General features: G+C 58.5%; 1 protein-coding gene across 1 annotated transcript in view; it reads left to right on the top strand.

The window, feature by feature from the left end:
• The window catches only part of LOC128849907 (leucine-rich repeat LGI family member 4-like), a 28909-nt gene extending 10771 nt beyond the window's left edge, over positions 1 to 18138 (top strand). Inside the window, exons 2-10 of the mRNA XM_054052601.1 lie at positions 2043 to 2090; positions 4542 to 4613; positions 7203 to 7274; positions 7991 to 8062; positions 9126 to 9197; positions 10578 to 10747; positions 12654 to 12818; positions 16281 to 16789; positions 17646 to 18138. Of these exons, the coding sequence (XP_053908576.1) occupies positions 9184 to 9197; positions 10578 to 10747; positions 12654 to 12818; positions 16281 to 16789; positions 17646 to 17948 (1161 nt within the window). The 5' untranslated portion in view covers positions 2043 to 2090; positions 4542 to 4613; positions 7203 to 7274; positions 7991 to 8062; positions 9126 to 9183 and the 3' untranslated portion in view covers positions 17949 to 18138. The remainder of the gene's footprint in view (positions 1 to 2042; positions 2091 to 4541; positions 4614 to 7202; positions 7275 to 7990; positions 8063 to 9125; positions 9198 to 10577; positions 10748 to 12653; positions 12819 to 16280; positions 16790 to 17645) is intronic.
• Positions 18139 to 22790: the final 4652 nt, after the last annotated feature.

Genomic DNA, 22790 nt, shown 5'->3' with positions numbered 1-22790 from the left:
CAGTGCCTCCCCAGTAAGCGCTGTGCCTCCCCAGTGCCACACCAGTAAGCCCAGTGCCTCCCCAGTAAGCCCTGTGCCTCCCCAGTGCCACACCAGTAAGCCCAGTGCCTCCCCAGTGCCATACCAGTAAGCCCAGTGCCTCCCCAGTAAGCCCTGTGCCTCCTCAGTGCCGTACCAGTAAGCCCAGTGCCTCCCAGTAACCCCCTAGAACCACTCCCAGTGCCTCCAGTATCTCCCAGTGCCTCCCAGTATCCCCCAGTGCCTCCCAGTAACTCCCTAGTATCACTCCCAGTGCCTCCCACTATCCCCCAGTGCCTCCCAGTATCCCCCAGTGCCTCCCAGCACCCCCCAGTGCCTCCCAGTAACTCCCTACTACCATTCCCAGTGCCTCCCAGTGCCTCCCAGTACCCCACCCAGTGCCTCCCAGTATCCCCCAGTGCCTCCCAGTGCCCCACCCAGTGCCTCCCAGCACCCCCCAGTGCCTCCCAGTAACTCCCTACTACCATTCCCAGTACCTCCCAGTGCCTCCCAGTATCTCCCAGTAACCCCCTAGAACCACTCCCAGTGCCTCCCAGTACCTCCCAGTACCCCACCCAGTGCCTCCCAGTATCCCCCAGTGCCTCCCAGTAACCCCCTAGAACCACTCCCAGTGCCTCCAGTATCTCCCAGTGCCTCCCAGTAACTTCCTAGTATCACTCCCAGTGCCTCCCACTATCCCCCAGTGCCTCCCAGTATCTCCCAGTACCCCCCCAGTGCCTCCCAGTAACCCCCTAGAACCACTCCCAGTGCCTCCAGTATCTCCCAGTATCCCCCAGTGCCTCCCAGTAACTCCCTACTACCACTCCCAGTGCCTCCCAGTGCCTCCCAGTATCCCCCAGTGCCTCCCAGTGCCTCCCCAATACCAGTAACCCCCCAGCACCGACCCCGCGCCCCCCGATAACCCCCTCAGTACCCCCCCAGTGCCTCCCAGTACCCCCCCAGTAACCCCCCAGTAACCCCAGTACAAGGTCCCCTCTGTTTCCCCCCCCCACCCACCCCTTGGCCTCGCGCCAGGGGCCCAACAGCAGCCGCTTTGTCCACGAGGGGGGCGTGGTTATGCAAATGACATCTATAATCAACCAATAGGAACATTTACTAGACCCCTGAGGGGGCGTGGCTACGCGATTGAAGGCGTGGCCATGCAGAGCGAGGGCGTGGTCAAGCAAGGGAGAGGGCGTGGTTATGTAGATTGAGAGCCTCTATGGGGCGTGGTTAGGCGTAAGGAGGCGTAGCTTGTGTAGGAGGGGGGCGTGGTCATTGCGCTCAGGCCACGCCCCTCCCGCTACTCGCTACGATCGGCAGCGCTGCAGCCCAGAGGCGATAAAAAAGGAGGGGGGGGGGGGGCCTGGATTTGGGGGGGCTTTTAGGGGGGTATTTGGGGAGGGGTCAGTTTGGGGGGGTCACTTTTAGGGGGTATTTAGGGGGGGGCAGTTTGGGGGGGTCACTTTTAGGGGGGGTATTTGGGGAGGGGGGGTCACTTTTAGGGGGTATTTGGGGGGGTCAGTTTTGGGGGGGTCACTTTTAGGGGGGTATTTGGGGAGGGGGGGTCACTTTTAGGGGGTATTTGGGGAGGGGGCAGTTTGGGGGGTCACTTTTAGGGGGTATTTGGGGGGGCAGTTTGGGGGGGGCACTTTTAGGGGGGTATTTAGGGGGGGGCAGTTTGGGGGGGGTCACTTTTAGGGGGGTATTTAGGGAGGGGGGGTCACTTTTAGGGGGGTATTTAGGGGTCGGTTTTGGGGGGGGTCACTTTTAGGGGGGTTCCCCCTTTTTTTTGGGGGGGGGTCACTTTTAGGGGGGTTCCCCCTTTTTTTGGGGGGGCCATGGGGGGGTGGGGGGGGTATCTTCTGGTGTTGCTCCTGGTTCTGGGGGAGGGGGGGGGTGCAATTCCTGGGGTAGGAGGGGGGGTCCTTGTTTTTGGGGGGGGGGGGTCCCCCCCGTGGCCTCGGGGGGGGCTCTGCCTGTCCGGGGGGGTGCGAATGCGATAGGGAAAGCGCTTTCTGTAGAGGGGGGGGTGAGTTGCCCCGAGGACTGCACCCCAACCTCGCCACGCTGTGAGTGAACCCCCCCCTGAACCCCAACTTTGGGACACCCCCCTCCATGGGACCCCCCCCCTCCAAACCCCCCCCACAATGGGACCCCCTTGAACCCCCCCCTTTTGGGGCTGCCCCCCCCCCCATTAACCCCCCATTATTGACCCCTCCACCCCTTTCCCCCTTTGGGACCCCCCCAAACCCCAACTTTGGGACCCCCCCCTCCATGGGACCCCCTTGAACCCCCCCCCCTTTGGGACACCCCTCCCCATAGACACCCCCCCTTTGACCTCCCCCCCCCACTTTGGGACCCCCCCAAACCTGAGGACCCCCCCCCCCGAACCCCAACTTTGGGATCCCCCCCAAACCCCCCTATGGGACCCCCCCATTGACCCCCCCCACTTTGGGACCCCCCCAAACCCCCCCACTTTGGGACACCCCTCCCCATTGACCCCCCCCATTGACCCCCCCCCCCACTTTGGGACCCCCCTCCCCATTGACACCCCCCCTCCCCCACTTTGGGACCCCCAAACCTGAGACCCCCCCTATGGGACCCCCCCAAACCCCCCTCTGGGACCCCCCCCATTGACCCCCCCACACTTTGGGAACCCCCCAAACCTGAGACCCTCCCCCAAACCCCCCCACTTTGGGACCCCCCTCCCCATTGACCCCCCCCTTTGACCCCCTCCCACTTTGGGACCCCCAAACCTGAGACCCCCCCAAATCCCACTGACACCCCCCTTTCGGACCCCCCCCATTTCCCCCCACTTTCCCCCCATTCCCCCCCATTTCCCCCATTTCCCCCCATTTTCCCCCCATTTCCCCCCATTTCCCCCCATTTCCCCCCTATTTCCCCCCATTTCCCCCCCATTTCCCCCCATATTCCCCCCATTTCCCCCCATATTCCCCCATTTCCCCCCCATTTCCCCCCATTTCCCCCCATTTTCCCCCCATTTCCCCCCATTTCCCCCCATATTTCCCCCATTTCCCCCCCATTCCCCCCATTTCCCCCCCATATTCCCCCCATTCCCCCCCATTTCCCCCCATATTCCCCCCATTTCCCCCCATTCCCCCCCATTTCCCCCATTCCCCCCCATTCTCCCCCATTCCCCCCCATTTCCCCCCATTTCCCCCCATTTTCCCCCCATTTCCCCCATTCTCCCCCATTTCCCCCCATTCCCCCCCTTACCCCCATTTCCCCCCATTTCCCCCCATTTCCCCCCATTTCCCCCATTTACCCCATTTTCCCCCCATTTCCCCCCATATTCCCCCCATTCCCCCCCATTCCCCCCATTTCCCCCCATATTCCCCCCATTTTCCCCCATTCCCCCCATTTCCCCCCATTTCCCCCCATTCCCCCCCATTCCCCCCATTTTCCCCCATTTTCCCCCCATTTCCCCCCCATTTCCCCCCATTTCCCCCCATTTCCCCCATTTTCCCCCCATTCCCCCCATTTCCCCCCCATTTCCCCCCCATTCCCCCCCATTTCCCCCCATTTCCCCCCATATTCCCCCCATTCCCCCCATTTCCCCCCATTTCCCCCCCATTCCCCCCATTTCCCCCCCATTTCCCCCCATTCTCCCCCATTCTCCCCCATTCCCCCCCATTTCCCCCCATTTCCCCCTATTTCCCCCATTTCCCCCCATATTCCCCCCATTTCCCCCCATTTCCCCCCATTTCCCCCATATTCCCCCCATTTCCCCCCCATTCCCCCCCATTTCCCCCCATTTCCCCCATTTCCCCCCATTTCCCCCCATTCCCCCCCATTTCCCCCCATTTCCCCCCTATTCCCCCCATTTCCCCCATTCCCCCCATTCCCCCCATTTCCCCCCATTTCCCCCCCATTCCCCCCATTTCCCCCCATTTCCCCCCTTCCCCCCATTTCCCCCCCATTTCCCCCCCATTTCCCCCCATTCCCCCCATTTCCCCCCATTCCCCCCATTTTCCCCCATTTCCCCCCCTTTCCCCCCATTTCCCCCCATTTCCCCCCATTTCCCCCCATTTCCCCCCATTCCCCCCCATTTCCCCCCTATTCCCCCCCATTTCCCCCATTTCCCCCCCATTTCTCCCCCATTCCCCCCATTTCCCCCCATATTCCCCCCATTTCCCCCCTTTTCCCCCCATATTCCCCCCATTTCCCCCCATTCTCCCCCCATTCCCCCCATTTCCCCCCATTTCCCCCCATATTCCCCCCCATTTCCCCCCCATTTCCCCCCCATTCCCCCCCATTTCCCCCCATTTCCCCCCCATTTCCCCCCCATTTCCCCCCTTTCCCCCCATTCCCCCCCATTCCCCCCCATTCCCCCCATTTCCCCCCCATTCCCCCCCATTCCCCCCATTTCCCCCCATATTCCCCCCATTTCCCCCCCATTTTCCCCCATTTCTCCCCAATTCCCCCCATTTCCCCCCCCATCCCCTCCCAGTTTGGCCCAGTTTGGCCCAGTTTGGCCCAGTTTGGCCCCGTTCCCGCAGGTCTCTGCTCCGCTTCCACCTCGAGGTCCTCCCCGAGGGCGCTTTCCGCCACACTCCGGCTCTGCAGCTCCTGTAAGGACCCCAACGTGGCCCCAGGGTGACCCCAACATCTCCAGATGGTCCCCAAGGTGTCCCCATGGTGGCCTCGAGGTCCTTATGGTGTCTCCAAGATCTCCAGATGGTCCCTTGATGGTCCCCAAGGTCTCCAGATGGCTCCCATGGTGTCCCCATGGTGCCCTCAAGGTCCTTATGGTGTCCCCATGGTGTCCCCAAGGTCTCCAGATGGTCCCTTGATGGTCCTCAAGGTCTCCAGATGGTCCCCATGGTGTCCCCATGGTGTCCCCAAGATCTCCAGATGGTCCCTTGATGGTCCTCAAGGTCTCCAGATGGCCCCCAAGGTGTCCCCATGGTGTCCTCAAGGCCCTTATGGTGTCCCCATGGTGTCCTCAAGGTCCCTATGGTGTCCCTATGGTGGACCAAAGGTCCCTTGATGGTCCCCAAGGTCTCCAGATGGTCCCCAAGGTGTCCCCATGGTGCCCTCGAGGTCCTTATGGTGTCCCCAAGGTCTCCAGATGGTCCCTAAGGTGTCCCCATGGTGTCCCCATGGTGCCCTCGAGGTCCTTATGGTGTCCCCAAGGTCTCCAGATGGTCCCTTGATGGTCCCCAAGGTCTCCAGATGGCCCCCAAGGTGTCCCCATGGTGTCCTCAAGGTCCTTATGGTGTCCCCAAGGTCTCCAGATGGTCCCTTGATGGTCCCCAAGGTCTCCAGATGGTCCCCGAGGTGTCCCCATGGTGCCCTCAAGGTCCTTATGGTGTCCCCATGGTGTCCCCAAGGTCTCCAGATGCTCCCTTGATGGTCCCCAAGGTCTCCAGATGGTCCCCAAGGTGTCCCCATGGTGCCCTCGAGGTCCTTATGGTGTCCCCAAGGTCTCCAGATGGTCCCTAAGGTGTCCCCATGGTGTCCCCATGGTGCCCTCGAGGTCCTTATGGTGTCCCCAAGGTCTCCAGATGGTCCCTTGATGGTCCCCAAGGTCTCCAGATGGTCCCCGAGGTGTCCCCATGGTGCCCTCAAGGTCCTTATGGTGTCCCCATGGTGTCCCCAAGGTCTCCAGATGGTCCCTTGGTGGTCCTCAAGGTCTCCAGATGGTCCCCAAGGTGTCCCCATGGTGTCCTCAACGTCCTTATGGTGTCCCTATGGTGGACCAAAGGTCCCTTGATGGTCCTCAAGGTCTCCAGATGGTCCCCGAGGTGTCCCCAAGGTGTCCTCAAGGTCCTTATGGTGGTCCTATGGTGACCCAAAGGTCCCTTGATGGTCCCCAAGGTGTCTCCAAGGTCCTTATGGTGTCCCCAAGGTCTCCAGATGGTCCCTAAGGTGTCCCCAAGGTGTCCCCATGGTGCCCTCAAGGTCCCCATGATGTCCCCAAGATCTCCAGATGGTCCCTTGATGGTCCCCAAGGTCTCCAGATGGTCCCCGAGGTGTCCCCATGGTGCCCCTAAGGTCCTTATGGTGTGTCCAAGGTCTCCAGATGGTCCCTTGGTGGTCCCCAAGGTCTCCAGATGGTCCCCGAGGTGTCCCCATGGTGCCCCTAAGGTCCTTATGGTGTGTCCAAGGTCTCCAGATGGTCCCTTGGTGGTCCTCAAGGTCTCCAGATGGTCCCCAAGGTGTCCCCATGGTGCCCTCAAGGTCCTTATGGTGTCCCCATGGTGTCCTCAAGGTCCCTATGGTGTCCCTATGGTGGACCAAAGGTCCCTTGATGGTCCCCAAGGTCTCCAGATGGTCCCCAAGGAGTCCCCATGGTGCCCTCGAGGTCCTTATGGTGTCCCCAAGGTCTCCAGATGGTCCCTAAGGTGTCCCCATGGTGTCCCCATGGTGCCCTCGAGGTCCTTATGGTGTCCCCAAGGTCTCCAGATGGTCCCTTGATGGTCCCCAAGGTCTCCAGATGGTCCCCGAGGTGTCCCCATGGTGCCCTCAAGGTCCTTATGGTGTCCCCATGGTGTCCCCAAGGTCTCCAGATGGTCCCTTGATGGTCCTCAAGGTCTCCAGATGGTCCCCAAGGTGTCCCCCATGGTGTCCTCAACGTCCTTATGGTGTCCCTATGGTGGACCAAAGGTCCCTTGATGGTCCTTAAGGTCTCCAGATGGTCCCCATGGTGTCCCCATGGTGTCCTCGAGGTCCCTATGGTGTCCCCAAGATTTCCAGATGGTCCCTTGATGGTCCTCAAGGTCTCCAGATGGTCCCCACGGTGTCCCTATGGTGTCCTCGAGGTCCCTATGGTGTCCCCAAGATCTCCAGATGGTACCTTGATGGTCCCCAAGGTCTCCAGATGGTCCCCATGGTGTCCCTATGGTGTCCCCAAGGTCTCCAGATGGTCCCTTGGTGGTCCTCAAGGTCTCCAGATGGTCCCCACGGTGTCCCCATGGTGGCCTCGAGGTCCTTAAGGTGTCCCCATGGTGGCCTCGAGGTCCTTATGGTGTCCCCAAGGTCTCCAGATGGTCCCCACGGTGTCCCCATGGTGGCCTCGAGGTCCTTAAGGTGTCCCCATGGTGTCCCCAAGGTCTCCAGATGGTCCTCATGGTGTCCCCGAGGTCCTCATGGTGTCCCCAAGGTCTCCAGAAGGTCCCCGAGGTGTCCCCCTGAAGGTGGTGGTTCTCTGTCCCCAGGTTGGTCACCGCCGGACGTGTGGGGACCATCAAGGACGGAGCCTTCGCTGGGCTGGTGCTACTGGAGTACTTGTGGGTGGCACTGGGAGGCACTGGGAGGCACTGGGAGGGACTGGGAGGGGACTGGGAGGGACTGGGAGGCATTAGACTGTACTGGAAGGGGACTGGGAGGGACTGGGAGGGCACTGGGAGGGACTGGGAGGGACTGGGAGGGACTGGGAGGCATTAGACTGTACTGGGAGGGGACTGGGAGGGACTGGGAGGGGACTGGGAGGGACTGGGAGGTCACTGGGAGGGACTGGGAGGCATTAGACTGTACTGGGAGGACACTGGGAGGACACTGGGAGGGACTGGGAGGGACTGGGAGGGACTGGGAGGCATTAGACTGAACTGGGAGGACACTGGGAGGAACTGGGAGGTCACTGGGAGGGACTGGGAGGCATTAGACTGTACTGGGAGGACACTGGGAGGGACTGGGAGGGACTGGGAGGCATTAGACTGTACTGGGAGGACACTGGGAGGGACTGGGAGGGACTGGGAGGGCACTGGGAGGGACTGGGAGGCATTAGACTGTACTGGGAGGACACTGGGAGGGCACTGGGAGGGACTGGGAGGGACTGGGAGGCATTAGACTGTACTGGGAGGACACTGGGAGGGACTGGGAGTGCACTGGAAGGGACTGGGAGGGCACTGGGAGGGCACTGGGAGGGCACTGGGAGGTCACTGGGAGGGACTGGGAGGCACTGGTTTGCACTGGTTTGTACTGGTTTGTACTGGTTTGTTTCCAGGTTCCTGGAGGATAATGAGATTGCGGCACTGGAACCGAAAGCCCTGAGGGGACTGCGGGGACTGCGCTACCTGTGAGGAACTGGGAGGGACTGGGAGGGACTGGGAGGGACTGGGAGGGGACTGGGAGGGGATTGAGAGAGACTGGGAGGGACTGGGAGGGACTGGGAGGGACTGGGAGGGACTGTGAGGAACTGGGAGGGACTGGGAGGGAACTGGGAGGGATTAAGGGGGAACTGGGAGGGACTGGGAGGGACTGGGAGGGAACTGGGAGGGATTAAGGGGGAACTGGGAGGGAACTGGGAGGGGACTGGGAGGGACTGGGAGGGACTGGGAGGGAACTGGGAGGGACTGGGAGGGACTGGGAGGGACTGAGGGGGAACTGGGAGGGATTGGGAGGGATTGGGAGGGGACTGGGAGGGACTGGGAGGGATTAAGGGGGAACTGGGAGGGACTGGGAGGGGACTGGGAGGGATTGGGAGGGGACTGGGAGGGACTGGGAGGGACTGGGAGGGATTAAGGGGGAACTGGGAGGAACTGGGAGGAACTGGGAGGGACTGGGAGGGGACTGGGAGGGACTGGGAGGGATTAAGGGGGAACTGGGAAGGACTGGGAGGGACTGGGAGGGAACTGGGAGGGACTGGGAGGGATTAAGGGGGAACTGGGAGGGGACTGGGAGGGACTGGGAGGGGATTGAGAGAGACTGGGAGGGACTGGGAGGGACTGGGAGGGGACTGGGAGGGACTGAGGGTGAACTGGGAGGGACTGGGAGGGACTGGGAGGGATTGGGAGGGACTGAGGGAGAACTGGGAGGGACTGGGAGGGACTGGGAGGGAACTGGGAGGGGACTGGGAGGGATTGGGAGGGACTGGGAGGGATTGGGAGGGTCTGGGAGGGATTAAGGGGGTACTGGGAGGGACTGGGAGGAACTGGGAGGGGACTGGGAGGGACTGGGAGGGATTAAGGGGGAACTGGGAGCGACTGGGAGGGGACTGGGAGGGACTGGGAGGGACTGGGAGGGACTGAGAGGGACTGGGAGGGGACTGGGAGGGACTGGGAGGGGACTGGGAGGGACTGGGAGGGACTGGGAGGCATCAAAAGTCCCCCATATTCCCAATATTCCCAACATTCCCACAGGAGTTTGGCAAACAATGGATTGGAGACACTGCCACGAGGACTCTTCGATGGCCTCGAAATGCTGACTCAGCTGTGAGTGACATTGGGGACATTGGGGGGGTAATGGGGGATAATGGGATAATGGGATAATGGGATAATGGGATATGGGGATATGGGGATATGGGGATATGGGGGATATGGGGATATGGGGATATGGGGGATATGGGGATATGGGGATATGGGGATATGGGGGATATGGGGATATGGGGATATGGGGGATATGGGGATATGGGGATATGGGGATATGGGGGATATGGGGATATGGGGGATATGGGGATATGGGGATATGGGGGATATGGGGGATATGGGGGATATGGGGATATGGGGGATATGGGGATATGGGGGATATGGGGATATGGGGATATGGGGATATGGGGATATGGGGGGATATGGGGATATGGGGGATATGGGGATATGGGGATATGGGGGATATGGGGATATGGGGATATGGGGGATATGGGGATATGGGGATATGGGGATATGGGGGATATGGGGGATATGGGGATATGGGGATATGGGGGATATGGGGGATATGGGGGATATGGGGATATGGGGGATATGGGGGATATGGGGATATGGGGGATATGGGGGATATGGGGGATATGGGGGATATGGGGATATGGGGGATATGGGGGATATGGGGATATGGGGATATGGGGGATATGGGGATATGGGGGATATGGGGGATATGGGGATATGGGGGATATGGGGATATGGGGATATGGGGGATATGGGGATATGGGGATATGGGGGATATGGGGGATATGGGGATATGGGGGATATGGGGGATATGGGGGATATGGGGATATGGGGATATGGGGGATATGGGGATATGGGGGATATGGGGATATGGGGGATATGGGGATATGGGGGATATGGGGATATGGGGATATGGGGGATATGGGGGATATGGGGATATGGGGGGATATGGGGGATATGGGAATATGGGGGATATGGGGATATGGGGATATGGGGATATGGGGGATATGGGGGATATGGGGATATGGGGGATATGGGGATATGGGGATATGGGGATATGGGGGATATGGGGATATGGGGATATGGGGGATATGGGGGATATGGGGATATGGGGGATATGGGGATATGGGGATATGGGGGATATGGGGGATATGGGGGATATGGGGATATGGGGATATGGGGGATATGGGGGATATGGGGATATGGGGATATGGGGGATATGGGGATATGGGGGATATGGGGATATGGGGATATGGGGATATGGGGGATATGGGGATATGGGGGATATGGGGATATGGGGGATATGGGGATATGGGGATATGGGGATATGGGGGGATATGGGGGGATATGGGGGGATATGGAGGTTTTGGGGTCACTCAGGGGTGGATATTGGGGTTCCAGAGGGGTTCCTGAAGCCCTCGCGGTTCCTCTCAGGGACCTCCGTGGGAACCCCTTTGAGTGTTGGTGTCCTCTGCGGTGGTTCCTTTCCTGGATGGTCACCGCCTCTCTCCCCGTGGAGGTCGGGAGGTGTCGGGGTCCCCCCTCTCTCCGGGGGACCCCTCTAAACCAACTCCAACCGCGACACCTCCACTGCCTCAACGCCGGTGAGGGGACACGAAGAGGGGGACCTTCAGAACCTCATGGTGGGACCTCACAGTGGTCCCAGAACCTCATGGTGGGACCTCAGGGTGGACCCAGAACCTCAGGGATGACCCAGAACCTCATGATGGGACCTCAGGATGGTCCCAGAACTTCAGGGATGGCCCAGAACCTCATGGTGGGACCTCAGGATGGTCCCAGAACCTCAGGGATGACCCAGAACCTCATGGTGGGACCTCAGGGTGGTCCCAGAACCTCATAGTGGGACCTCAGGGTGGTCTCGGAACCTCAGGGATGACCCAGAACCTCATGGTGGGACCTCAGGGTGGGACCAGAACCTCATGGTGGGACCTCAGGGTGGTCCCAGAACCTCAGGGATGGCCCAGAACCTCATGGTGGGACCTCAGGATGGTCCCAGAACCTCAGGGATGACCCAGAACCTCATGGTGGGACCTCAGGATGGTCCCAGAACCTCATGATGGGACCTCAGGATGGTCTCAGAACCTCAAGGATGGCCCAGAACCTCATGGTGGGACCTCAGGGTGGTCTCAGAACCTCAGGCATGACCCAGAACCTTATGGTGGGACCTCAGGGTGGGACCAGAACCTCAGGCATGACCCAGAACCTTATGGTGGGACCTCAGGGTGGGACCAGAACCTTCAGGGATGGCCCAGAACCTCATGGTGGGACCTCAGGATGGACCCAGAACCTCATGATGGGACCTCAGGGTGGACCCAGGACCTTCAGGGATGGCCCAGAACCTCATAGTGGGACCTCAGGATGGTCCCAGAACCTCATGATGGGACCTCAGGGTGGACCCAGAACCTCAGGGAGGGACCAGAACCTCATGGTGGGACCTCAGGATGGCCCAGAACCTCGTGGTGGGACCTCAGGATGGTCCCAGAACCTTCAGGGATGGCCCAGAACCTCATGGTGGGACCTCACAGTGGTCCCAGAACCTCAGGGTTGGCCCAGAACCTCATGGTGGGACCTCAGGGTGGACCCAGAACCTCAGGGATGGCCCAGAACCTCATGGTGGGACCTCAGGGTGGACCCAGGACCTTCAGGGATGACCCAGAACCTCATAGTGGGACCTCAGGATGGTCCCAGAACCTCAGGGATGGCCCAGAACCTCATGGTGGGACCTCAGGATGGTCCCAGAACCTCAGGGATGGCCCAGAACCTCATGGTGGGACCTCAGGATGGACCCAGAACCTCATGGTGGGACCTCAAGGTGGTCCCAGAACCTCATAGTGGGACCTCAGGGTGGTCTCGGAACCTCAGGGATGACCCAGAACCTCATGGTGGGACCTCAGGGTGGTCCCAGAACCTCAGGGATGGCCCAGAACCTCATGGTGGGACCTCAGGGTGGACCCAGGACCTTCAGGGATGGCCCAGAACCTCATGGTGGGACCTCAGGGTGGGACCAGAACCTCAGGGATGACCCAGAACCTCATGGTGGGACCTCAGGATGGACCCAGAACCTCATGGTGGGACCTCAAGGTGGGACCAGAACCTCATAGTGGGACCTCAGGGTGGTCTCAGAACCTCAGGGATGGCCCAGAACCTCATGGTGGGACCTCATAGTGGGACCAGAACCTCATGGTGGGACCTCAGAATGGTCCCGGAACCTTCAGGAATGGCCCAGAACCTCATGGTGGGACCTCAAGGTGGGACCAGAACCTCATAGTGGGACCTCAGGGTGGTCTCAGAACCTCAGGGATGGCCCAGAACCTCATGGTGGGACCTCAGGGTGGACCCAGAACCTCATGATGGGACCTCAGGGTGGACCCAGGCCCTTCAGGGTGGGAGCGGGAGCTCCAGGTGGGCTCAAGACCTCGAGGTTAGGGGTGAGAAGCTCAGCCTGGGTGGTCACCACCCACGAGGTGACGTGGGATGGGGTCCTTGCAGAGCTCCAACCCTTCCAGTCGCTTCCTTTCTCCTCGCTGACGGCCGAGCCCTTCACCCTGGGAGGACACCCAGGGGTGGCCTTGGCCCAACCCTTCGCCGGCGCTTGCGCTCTCCTGGAATGGGATCAGTTGGCCGGACGCTTCCGAGCTCCGACCATCATCAACGGTGAGTCCTGGTGGCCCCAAGGGACGAGAAAGAGCCGTGGTGGACCTCAAAAGCCACCTCAGGCTCCAAAAATGGGTCTGGTGGGCACCAAAAATGGGCTGAGGAACCTCAAAAATGGGTTGAAGGACCTCAAAAGTGGGTTGAAGGACCTCAAAAGTGGGTTGAGGGACCTCAAAAGTGGGCTGAGGATAAAGAAAGAGCTGTGGTGGACCTCAAAAGCCACCTAAGGCTCCAAAAAGGGGTCTGGTGGGCACCAAAAATGGGCTGAGGAACCTCAAAAATGGGCTGAGGGACCTCAAAAGTGGGCTGAGGGACCTCAATGTGGGTTGAAGGACCTCAAAAGAGGGTTGAGGGACCTCAAAAGTGGGCTGAGGGACCTCAAAAGTGGGTTGAAGGACCTCAAAAGTGGGTTGAGGGACCTCAAAATGGGCTGAGGGACCTCAAAAGTGGGTTGAGGGACCTCAAAAGTGGGTTGAGGGACCTCAAAAATGGGTTGAAGGACCTCAAAAGTGGGTTGAGGGACCTCAAAAATGGGTTGAAGGACCTCAAAAGAGGGTTGAGGGACCTCAAAAGAGGGTTGAGGGACCTCAAAAATGGGCTGAGGGACCTCAAAAGTGGGATGAGGGACCTCAATGTGGGTTGAGGGACCTCAAAAATGGGCTGAGGGACCTCAAAAGTGGGTTGAGGGACCTCAAAATGGGCTGAGGGACCTCAAAAGTGGGTTGAGGGACCTCAAAAGTGGGTTGAGGGACCTCAAAAGTGGGTTGAAGGACCTCAAAAGTGGGTCGAGAACCTCAAAAATGGGCTGAGGGACCTCAAAAGTGGGCTGAGGGACCTCAAAAGAGGGTTGAGGGACCTCAAAAGTGGGTTGAGGGACCTCAAAAGTGGGTTGAGGGACCTCAAAAATGGGCTGAGGGACCTCAAAAGTGGGTTGAGGATAAAGAAAGAGCCGTGGTGGACCTCAAAAGCCACCTAAGGCTCCAAAAATGGGTCTGGTGGGCACCAAAAATGGGCTGAGGAACCTCAAAAAAGGGTTGAGGGACCTCAAAAATGGGCTGAGGGACCTCAAAAGTGGGTTGAGGGACCTCAAAAATGGGCTGAGGGACCTCAAAAGTGGGTTGAAGGACCTCAAAAGTGGGTTGAGGGACCTCAAAATGGGCTGAGGGACCTCAAAAATGGGCTGAGGGACCTCAAAAGAGGGTTGAGGATAAAGAAAGAGCCGTGGTGGACCTCAAAAGCCACCTAAGGCTCCAAAAATGGGTCTGGTGGGCACCAAAAATGGGCTGAGGAACCTCAAAAGTGGGTTGAAGGACCTCAAAAATGGGCTGAGGGACCTCAAAAGAGGGTTGAGGGACCTCAAAAGTGGGCTGAGGGACCTCAAAAGTGGGTTGAGGGACCTCAAAATGGGCTGAGGGACCTCGAAAGTGGGTTGAGGGACCTCGAAAGTGGGTTGAGGTCAAAAGAAAGAGCTGTGGTGGACCTCAAAAGCCACCTAAGGCTCCAAAAAGGGTCTGGTGGGCACCAAAAATGGGCTGAGGAACCTCAAAAGTGGGTTGAAGGACCTCAAAAGTGGGTTGAGGACAAAAGAAAGAGCCGTGGTGGACCTCGTCTTCTTCTTCTTTATGTCTTTATCTCCTTCTTCTCCTCCTCCTCCTCTTCCTCCTCCTTCTCCATCTTCTTCTCCTTTTCCTTCTCCTCCTTCTTTTCTTCTTCTCCTTTGTCTTCTCCTCCTCCTCCTTCTTCTTCTCCTCCTCCTTCTCTGTCTTCTTCTCCTCCTTCATCTTCTCCTTCTTCTCCTTCATCTTCTTCTCCTCCTCCTTCTCCTTTGTCTTCTCCTTCTCCTTCTCCTTTGTCTTCTCCTTCTCCTTCTCCTCCTCCTTCATCTTCATCTCCTCCTTCTTCTCCTTCTCCTCCTTTGTCTTCTTCTCCTCCTCCTCCTCCTCCTCCTTCTCCATCTTCTTCTTCTCCTTCTCCTCCTCCTCTTCCTCCTCCTCCTCCTCCTTCTCCTCCTTCATCTTCTTCTTCATCTTCTCCTTCTTCTCCTTCTTCATCTTTGTCTTTGTCCTCTTCTTCTTTATGTCTTCATCTCCTCCTCCTCCTCCTTCTTCTCCTCCTCCTTCTTCTTCATCTTCGTCTTCTTTGTCTTCTCCTTCTCCTCCTTCTTCATCTTTGTCTTCATCTTCTTCTTTATGTCTTCTCCTTCTCCTCCTCCTTCTCCTCCTTTTCTTCTTCTTCTTCTCCTTCTTCTTCTCCTTCTCCTTCTTCATCTTTTTCTTCTTCTCCTCCTTCTCCTTCTTTGTCTTCTTCTCCTTTGTCTTCTCCTTCTTTGTCGTCATCATCTTCTTCTTCTCCTCCTTCTCCTTCTCCTCCTCCTTCTTCTTCATCTTCATCTTCTTCGTCTTCTCCTTCTCCTCCTTTGTCTTCTTCTCCTTCTCCTCCTCCTCCTTCTCCTCCTCCTCCTTCTTCTCCTCCTCCTTCTCCATCTTCTTCTCCTTTGTCTTCTCCTTCTCCTCCTTCTTCATCTTCGTCTTCTCCTTCTCCTCCTTCATCTTCTTCTCCTTCTTCGTCTTTGTCTTCTTCTTCTTTATGTCTTCATCTCCTCCTCCTCCTCCTTCTTCTTCTCCTTCTCCTCCTTCTCCTCCTTCTTCTCCTCCTCCTTCTTCTTCTCCTTCTCCTCCTTCTTCTCCTTTGTCTTTGTCTTCTTCTCCTTCTCCTTCTTCATCTTTGTCTTCGTCCTCTTCTTCTTTATGTCTTCATCTCCTCCTTCTCCTCCTCCTCCTCCTTCTTCTCCTTCATCTTCTTCTTCTCCTCCTCCTCCTTCTTCTTCTTCTCCTTCTCTGTCTTCTTCTTCTCCTTCTTCTTCTTCTCCTCCTTCATCTTCTCCTTCTCCTCCTCCTTCTCCTCCTCCTCCTTCTCCTTTGTCTTCTCCTTCTTCTGTCCTTCTCCTCCTCCTCCTCCTTCTCCTCCTCCTCCTTCTTCATCTTCATCTTCATCTTCTTCGTCTTCTCCTTCTCCTCCTTTGTCTTCTTCTCCTTCTCCTTCTCCTCCTCCTCCTCCTTCTCCTCCTCCTTCTTCTTCATCTTCGTCTTCTTTGTCTTCTCCTTCTCCTCCTTCGTCTTCTTCTCCTTCTTCATCTTCTTCATCTTTGTCTTCGTCCTCTTCTTCTTTATCTCCTCCTCCTCCTTCTCCTCCTCCTTTGTCTTCTCCTCCTCCTCTTCCTCCTCCTCCTCCTTCTTCTTCTCCTTCATCTTCTCCTCCTCCTTTGTCTTCTTCTCCTCCTCCTTCTCCTCCTTCATCTTCTTCTTCATCTTCTCCTTCTTCTCCTCCTTCTCCTTCTCCTCCTTTGTCTTCTCCTCCTCCTCCTCCTCCTCCTCCTCCTCCTCCTTCTTCTCCTCCTCCTCCTCCATCTCCATGTCTTCTCCTCCCTGTCCCCTGTCCCCCCGGTGGTCCCCTCCCCTCCAGGCTCGTCGCCGGTCGCCTGCCACCCTCTCCCGTTGGGCTCTTCCCTCCTCCTCATCGTGGCTCAATCCAGCGGAAGCTCTTCCGTTTGGCGCCGCAGCGGTGGCCCCGGAGCTCCGTTCCTCCGTCTCCAAGCGTTGGGCCACGGTCTTCTCCGACGTCCTCACTCCATCGCCACCGCCCGCTTCGGTCCTCATTGGTACCTCGGGGTGGCCGATAGCTCCAAAGGAGGGACCACCACCCTCTTCCGATGGGGCGGAAGAGCCTTTTACCCCCACCAGGGCCTCCGCCCGTGGCACCGCGACACCCACTTGGAATTCTTGGAGCTCGGAGGACAACCGGCGTTGGTCCTTTGTAGCGGCAGTAGAAGACCTTTGGTTTATCGCTGGAGCGGAGCGGCTTTCGCCCCTCACACCGATATCCCCCACGTCCCCGACGTCTACGCCGCCAAACACTTCCGGCTCCGAGGACACGTCTACCTCTGCCTCACCAGGTTCCTCGGCGACGCCAAGGTGACCACGGGGGGCCACCACCACCGGGAGGGGGTTTGGGGGTCCATCGCTATCATCTTCACGTGGTTATGGGGTTCCATCACCATCAGGAGGGGTTTTGGGGCTCCATCTCTATCAGGGAAGCGTTGGGATCCATCATTTGGAGGTGGTTTTGGGGTTCCATCACCATCAGGAGAGGGTTTGGGGGTCAACAACCATCAGGGAAGGGTTGGGATCCATCATTGGGAGGTGGTTTTGGGGTTCCATCACCATCAGGAGAGGGTTTGGGGGTCCATCGCTATCAGGGAAGCATTGGGGTCCATCATTGGGAGGTGGTTTTGGGGTTCCATCACCATCAGGAGAGGGTTTGGGGCTCCATCACCATCAGGGAAGCATTGGGATCCATCATTGGGAGGTGGTTTTGGGGTTCCATCACCATCAGGAGAGGGTTTGAGGGTCAACAACCATCAGGGAAGGGTTGGGATCCATCATTTTGAGGTGGTTTTGGGGTTCCATCACCATCAGGAGAGGGTTTGGGGGTCCATCAGCAGCAGGGAAGCGTTGGGATCCATCATTGGGAGGTGGTTTTGGGGTTCCATCACCATCAGGAGGGGGTTTGGGGCTCCATCGCTATCATCTTCACGTGGTTTTGGGGTTCCATCACCATCAGGAGAGGGTTTGGGGGTCCATCGCTATCAGGGAAGCATTGGGGTCCATCATTGGGAGGTGGTTTTGGGGTTCCACCACCACCAACGAACCACAAAGTGGTTCCACCTTCACCCCAACCCATCCGTGCCCTCCACCGCTCGACTTTAGGTCCTCTCCTCCAATCCCTCGAACCCTCCTTAGATGCCACCACCATTGTCTCCTCCTCCAGGTGATGCGCTGGGAGGGTTCCATGTTCCGAGAGGTCCACCAGGTTCCAGCTCGAGGTTCTTTGGTCTTCCAACCGTTGACCTTAGGTGGTCATCGTTATGTCCTCCTCGGGAACGACTTCTCCCCGAGTCGCCTTTATCGTTTAGGACCTGGAGGTCACCTGGAGGTCCTCCAGGACCTTCTCACCCCGAGTCCCAGAGCCTTCGCCCCCATCTCCGTGGCTCAACGCCACTTTTTGGTGGCCTCCAGCTTCAAAGGGACCACTCGGATCTACCAACACGTCGTGGTGGACGCCGGGGCCTGAGGGGCGGCCACAGGAGGTCCACCTCCATGGGGGTTGAGGGCCACCAACGTCCTGAGGTCCTCAAGGTCATCGTGGACCTCTTGGGGCCACCGTGGACCTCTTGGGGCCACCATTGACCTCTTGGAGCCACCACTGTCCTGAGGTCCTCAAGGCCACCATTGACCTCTTGAGGCCACCATGGACCTCTTGGGGCCACCATCGACCTCTTGGGGCCACCATGGACCTCTTGAGGCCACCATTGACCTCTTGGGGCCACCACCATCCTGAGGTCCTCAAGGCCACCATGGACCTCTTGGGGCCACCATGGACCTCTTGGAGCCACCACTGTCCTGAGGTCCTCAAGGCCACAATTGAGCTCTTGAGGCCACCATTGACCTCTTGAGGCCACCATGGACCTCTTGGGGCCACCATGGACCTCTTGAGGCCACCGTTGACCTCTTGAGGCCACCGTGGACCTCTTGGGGCCACCACCGTCCTGAGGTCCTCAAGGCCACCATGGACCTCTTGGGGCCACCATGGACCTCTTGGAGCCACCACTGTCCTGAGGTCCTCAAGGTCACCATGGACCTCTTGAGGCCACCATGGACCTCTTGAGGCCACCATCGACCTCTTGAGGCCACCATCGACCTCTTGGAGCCACCACTGTCCTGAGGTCCTCAAGGCCACCATTGACCTCTTGAGGCCACCATGGACCTCTTGGGGCCACCATTGACCTCTTGAGGCCACCATTGACCTCTTGGGGCCACCATCGACCTCTTGAGGCCACCATCGACCTCTTGAGGCCACAATTGACCTCTTGAGGCCACCATCGACCTCTTGGGGCCACCATGGACCTCTTGGGGCCACCATTGACCTCTTGAGGCCACCATTGACCTCTTGAGGCCACCATCGACCTCTTGGGGCCACCATGGACCTCTTGAGGCCACCATCGACCTCTTGAGGCCACCATTGACCTCTTGAGGCCACCATCGACCTCTTGAGGCCACCATTGACCTCTTGGGGCCACCATCGACCTCTTGGGGTCACCATTGACCTCTTGAGGCCACCATTGACCTCTTGAGGCCACCATCGACCTCTTGGGGCCACCATCGACCTCTTGGGGCCACCATTGACCTCTTGGGGCCACCATGGACCTCTTGGGGCCACCACCGTCCTGAGGTCCTCAAGGCCACCATGGACCTCTTGAGGCCACCATCGACCTCTTGAGGCCACCATTGACCTCTTGAGGCCACCATCGACCTCTTGGGGCCACCATCGACCTCTTGGGGCCACCATCGACCTCTTGAGGCCACCATGGACCTCTTGAGGCCACCATCGACCTCTTGAGGCCACCATCGACCTCTTGAGGCCACCATTGACCTCTTGGGGCCACCATGGACCTCTTGAGGCCACCATTGACCTCTTGGGGCCACCATTGACCTCTTGAGGCCACCGTTGACCTCTTGGGGCCACCATCGACCTCTTGAGGCCACCATGGACCTCTTGGGGCCACCATTGACCTCTTGGGGCCACCGTCGACCTCTTGAGGCCACCGTGGACCTCTTGAGGCCACCGTTGACCTCTTGGGGCCACCATCGACCTCTTGGGGCCACCGTGGACCTCTTGAGGCCACCGTTGACCTCTTGAGGCCACCGTGGACCTCTTGAGGCCACCGTGGACCTCTTGAGGCCACCATCGACCTCTTGGGGCCACCGTTGACCTCTTGAGGCCACCATGGACCTCTTGGTGCCACCATCGACCTCTTGGGGCCACCATCGACCTCTTGGGGCCACCATTGACCTCTTGAGGCCACCGTGGACCTCTTGGGGTCACCATTGACCTCTTGAGGCCACCATGGACCTCTTGAGGCCACCATGGACCTCTTGGGGCCACCATGGATCTCTTGAGGCCACCATGGACCTCTTGGGGCCACCATCGACCTCTTGGGGCCACCATGGACCTCTTGAGGCCACCATCGACCTCTTGGGGCCACCATCGACCTCTTGGGGCCACCATCGACCTCTTGAGGCCACCATCGACCTCTTGGGGCCACCATCGACCTCTTGAGGCCACCATCGACCTCTTGGGGCCACCATCGACCTCTTGAGGCCACCATTGACCTCTTGAGGCCACCATCGACCTCTTGGGGCCACCATGGACCTCTTGAGGCCACCATTGACCTCTTGGGGCCACCATGGACCTCTTGAGGCCACCATCGACCTCTTGAGGCCACCATTGACCTCTTGGGGCCACCATGGACCTCTTGAGGCCACCATCGACCTCTTGGGGCCACCATGGACCTCTTGGGGCCACCATCGACCTCTTGAGGCCACCATGGACCTCTTGGGGCCACCATTGTCCTCTTGAGGCCACCATTGACCTCTTGGGGCCACCATTGACCTCTTGAGGCCACCGTGGACCTCTTGGGGCCACCATTGACCTCTTGAGGCCACCGTTGACCTCTTGAGGCCACCATCGACCTCTTGGGGCCACCATTGACCTCTTGGGGCCACCATTGACCTCTTGAGGCCACCATCGACCTCTTGAGGCCACCATCGACCTCTTGGGGTCACCATTGACCTCTTGGGGCCACCATGGACCTCTTGGGGCCACAATGGACCTCTTGAGGCCACCATCGACCTCTTGGGGCCACCATCGACCTCTTGAGGCCACCATGGACCTCTTGGGGCCACCATTGACCTCTTGAGGCCACCATTGACCTCTTGAGGCCACCATCGACCTCTTGAGGCCACCATGGACCTCTTGGGGCCACCATTGACCTCTTGAGGCCACCATCGACCTCTTGGGGCCACCATCGACCTCTTGAGGCCACCATTGACCTCTTGAGGCCACCATTGTCCTCTTGGGGCCACCATCGACCTCTTGGGGCCACCATTGACCTCTTGAGGCCACCATTGACCTCTTGAGGCCACCATTGACCTCTTGGGGCCACCATGGACCTCTTGAGGCCACCATTGACCTCTTGAGGCCACCATCGACCTCTTGGGGCCACCATCGACCTCTTGAGGCCACCATTGACCTCTTGGGGCCACCATGGACCTCTTGAGGCCACCATGGACCTCTTGGGGCCACCATCGACCTCTTGAGGCCACCATGGACCTCTTGGGGCCACCATCAACCTCTTGGGGCCACCATCGACCTCTTGAGGCCACCATTGACCTCTTGAGGCCACCATGGACCTCTTGGGGCCACCATCGACCTCTTGAGGCCACCATCGACCTCTTGGGGCCACCATTGACCTCTTGAGGCCACCATTGACCTCTTGGGGCCACCATGGACCTCTTGAGGCCACCATCGACCTCTTGAGGCCACCATCGACCTCTTGGGGCCACCATTGACCTCTTGGGGCCACCATGGACCTCTTGGGGCCACCACTGTCCCGATGTCACCCCCTTCGTTCCCCCCCATCCTCGGTTGTCCCTTTTGTCCCCTTTTCTCCTCGGATGTCACCAAACTCCCAATGAACCGAATCCTTCCTTTTGAAATGCTCTTTCATTGTCTTTTGGGGGACACTTTGGGGACAGTTGGGGACCCCTTGGAGACCCTTTGGGGACCTTTGGAGACCCTTTGGGGACATTTGAGGACCTTTGGGGACATTTTGGGACCATTTGGAGACCCTTTGGGGACATTTGGGGACCATTTGGGGACCTTTGGAGACCCTTTGGGGACATTTGGAGACCCTTTAAGGACCTTTGGGGACCTTTGGGGACATTTGGGGACCATTTGGAGACCTTTGGGGACATTTGGGGAAATTCAGGAACCTTTGGAGATATTTGGGGACCATTGGGGACACTTTGGAGACCTTTGGAGACCCTTTGGGGACCTTTGGAGACCCTTTGGGGACATTTGGGGACATTCAGGAACCTTTGGAGATATTTGGGGACCATTGGGGACACTTTGGAGACCTTTGGGGACCCTTTGGGGACCATTTGGAGACCCTTTGGGGACATTTGGGGACCTTTGGGGACCATTTGGGGACCCTTTGGAGATCCTTTGGAGACCCTTTGGAGACCCTTTGGGGACATTTGGGGACCATTTGGAGACCCTATGGAGACATTTGGGGAACTTTGGAGACCTTTGGGGACATTTGGGGACCTTTGGGGACCCTTTGGGGACATTCAGGAACCTTTGGAGATATTTGGGGACCATTGGGGACCCTTTGGGGACATTTGGGGACCATTTGGGACCTTTGGAGACCCTTTGGGGACCATTTGGGGACCTTTGGGGACATTTGGGGACCCTTTGGGGACCATTTGGGGACCTTTTGGAGACCCTTTGGGGACATTTGGGGACATTCAGGAACCTTTGGAGATATTTGGGGACCATTGGGGACACTTTGGAGACCTTTGGGGACATTTGGGGACACTTTGGGGACCTTTGGAGACCATTTGGGACCTTTGGAGACCCTTTGGGGACACCTTGGAGACCTTTGGGGACCTTTGGGGACCATTTGGGGACCTTTGGAGACCCTTTGGGGACATTTGGAGACCTTTGGGGACCCTTTGGTTACATTTGGGGACCCTTTGGAGACATTTGGGGACCCTTTGGGGACATCTGGGGACAGTTGGGGACCCTTTGGAGACATTTGGAGACCCTTTGGGGACATTTGAGGACCTTTAGGGACCCTTTGGAGACATTTGGGGACCTTTGGGGGCACTTTGGAGACCCTTTGGGGACATTTGGGGACCTTTCGAGACCCTATGGAGACATTTGTGGACCTCTGGGGACACTTTGGGGACCTTTGGAGACCTTTGGGGACCCTTTGGAGACCCTTTGGGGACACTTTGGGGACCTTTGGAGACCTTTGGGGACCTTTGGGGACCCTTTGGGGACATTTGGGGA

The sequence above is a fragment of the Cuculus canorus genome, chromosome 35 (genome assembly GCF_017976375.1).
Source record: "Cuculus canorus isolate bCucCan1 chromosome 35, bCucCan1.pri, whole genome shotgun sequence".
In the NCBI taxonomy this organism is placed as follows: domain Eukaryota; kingdom Metazoa; phylum Chordata; class Aves; order Cuculiformes; family Cuculidae; genus Cuculus; species Cuculus canorus.
This window is presented reverse-complemented; position numbering and strand designations above follow the sequence as displayed.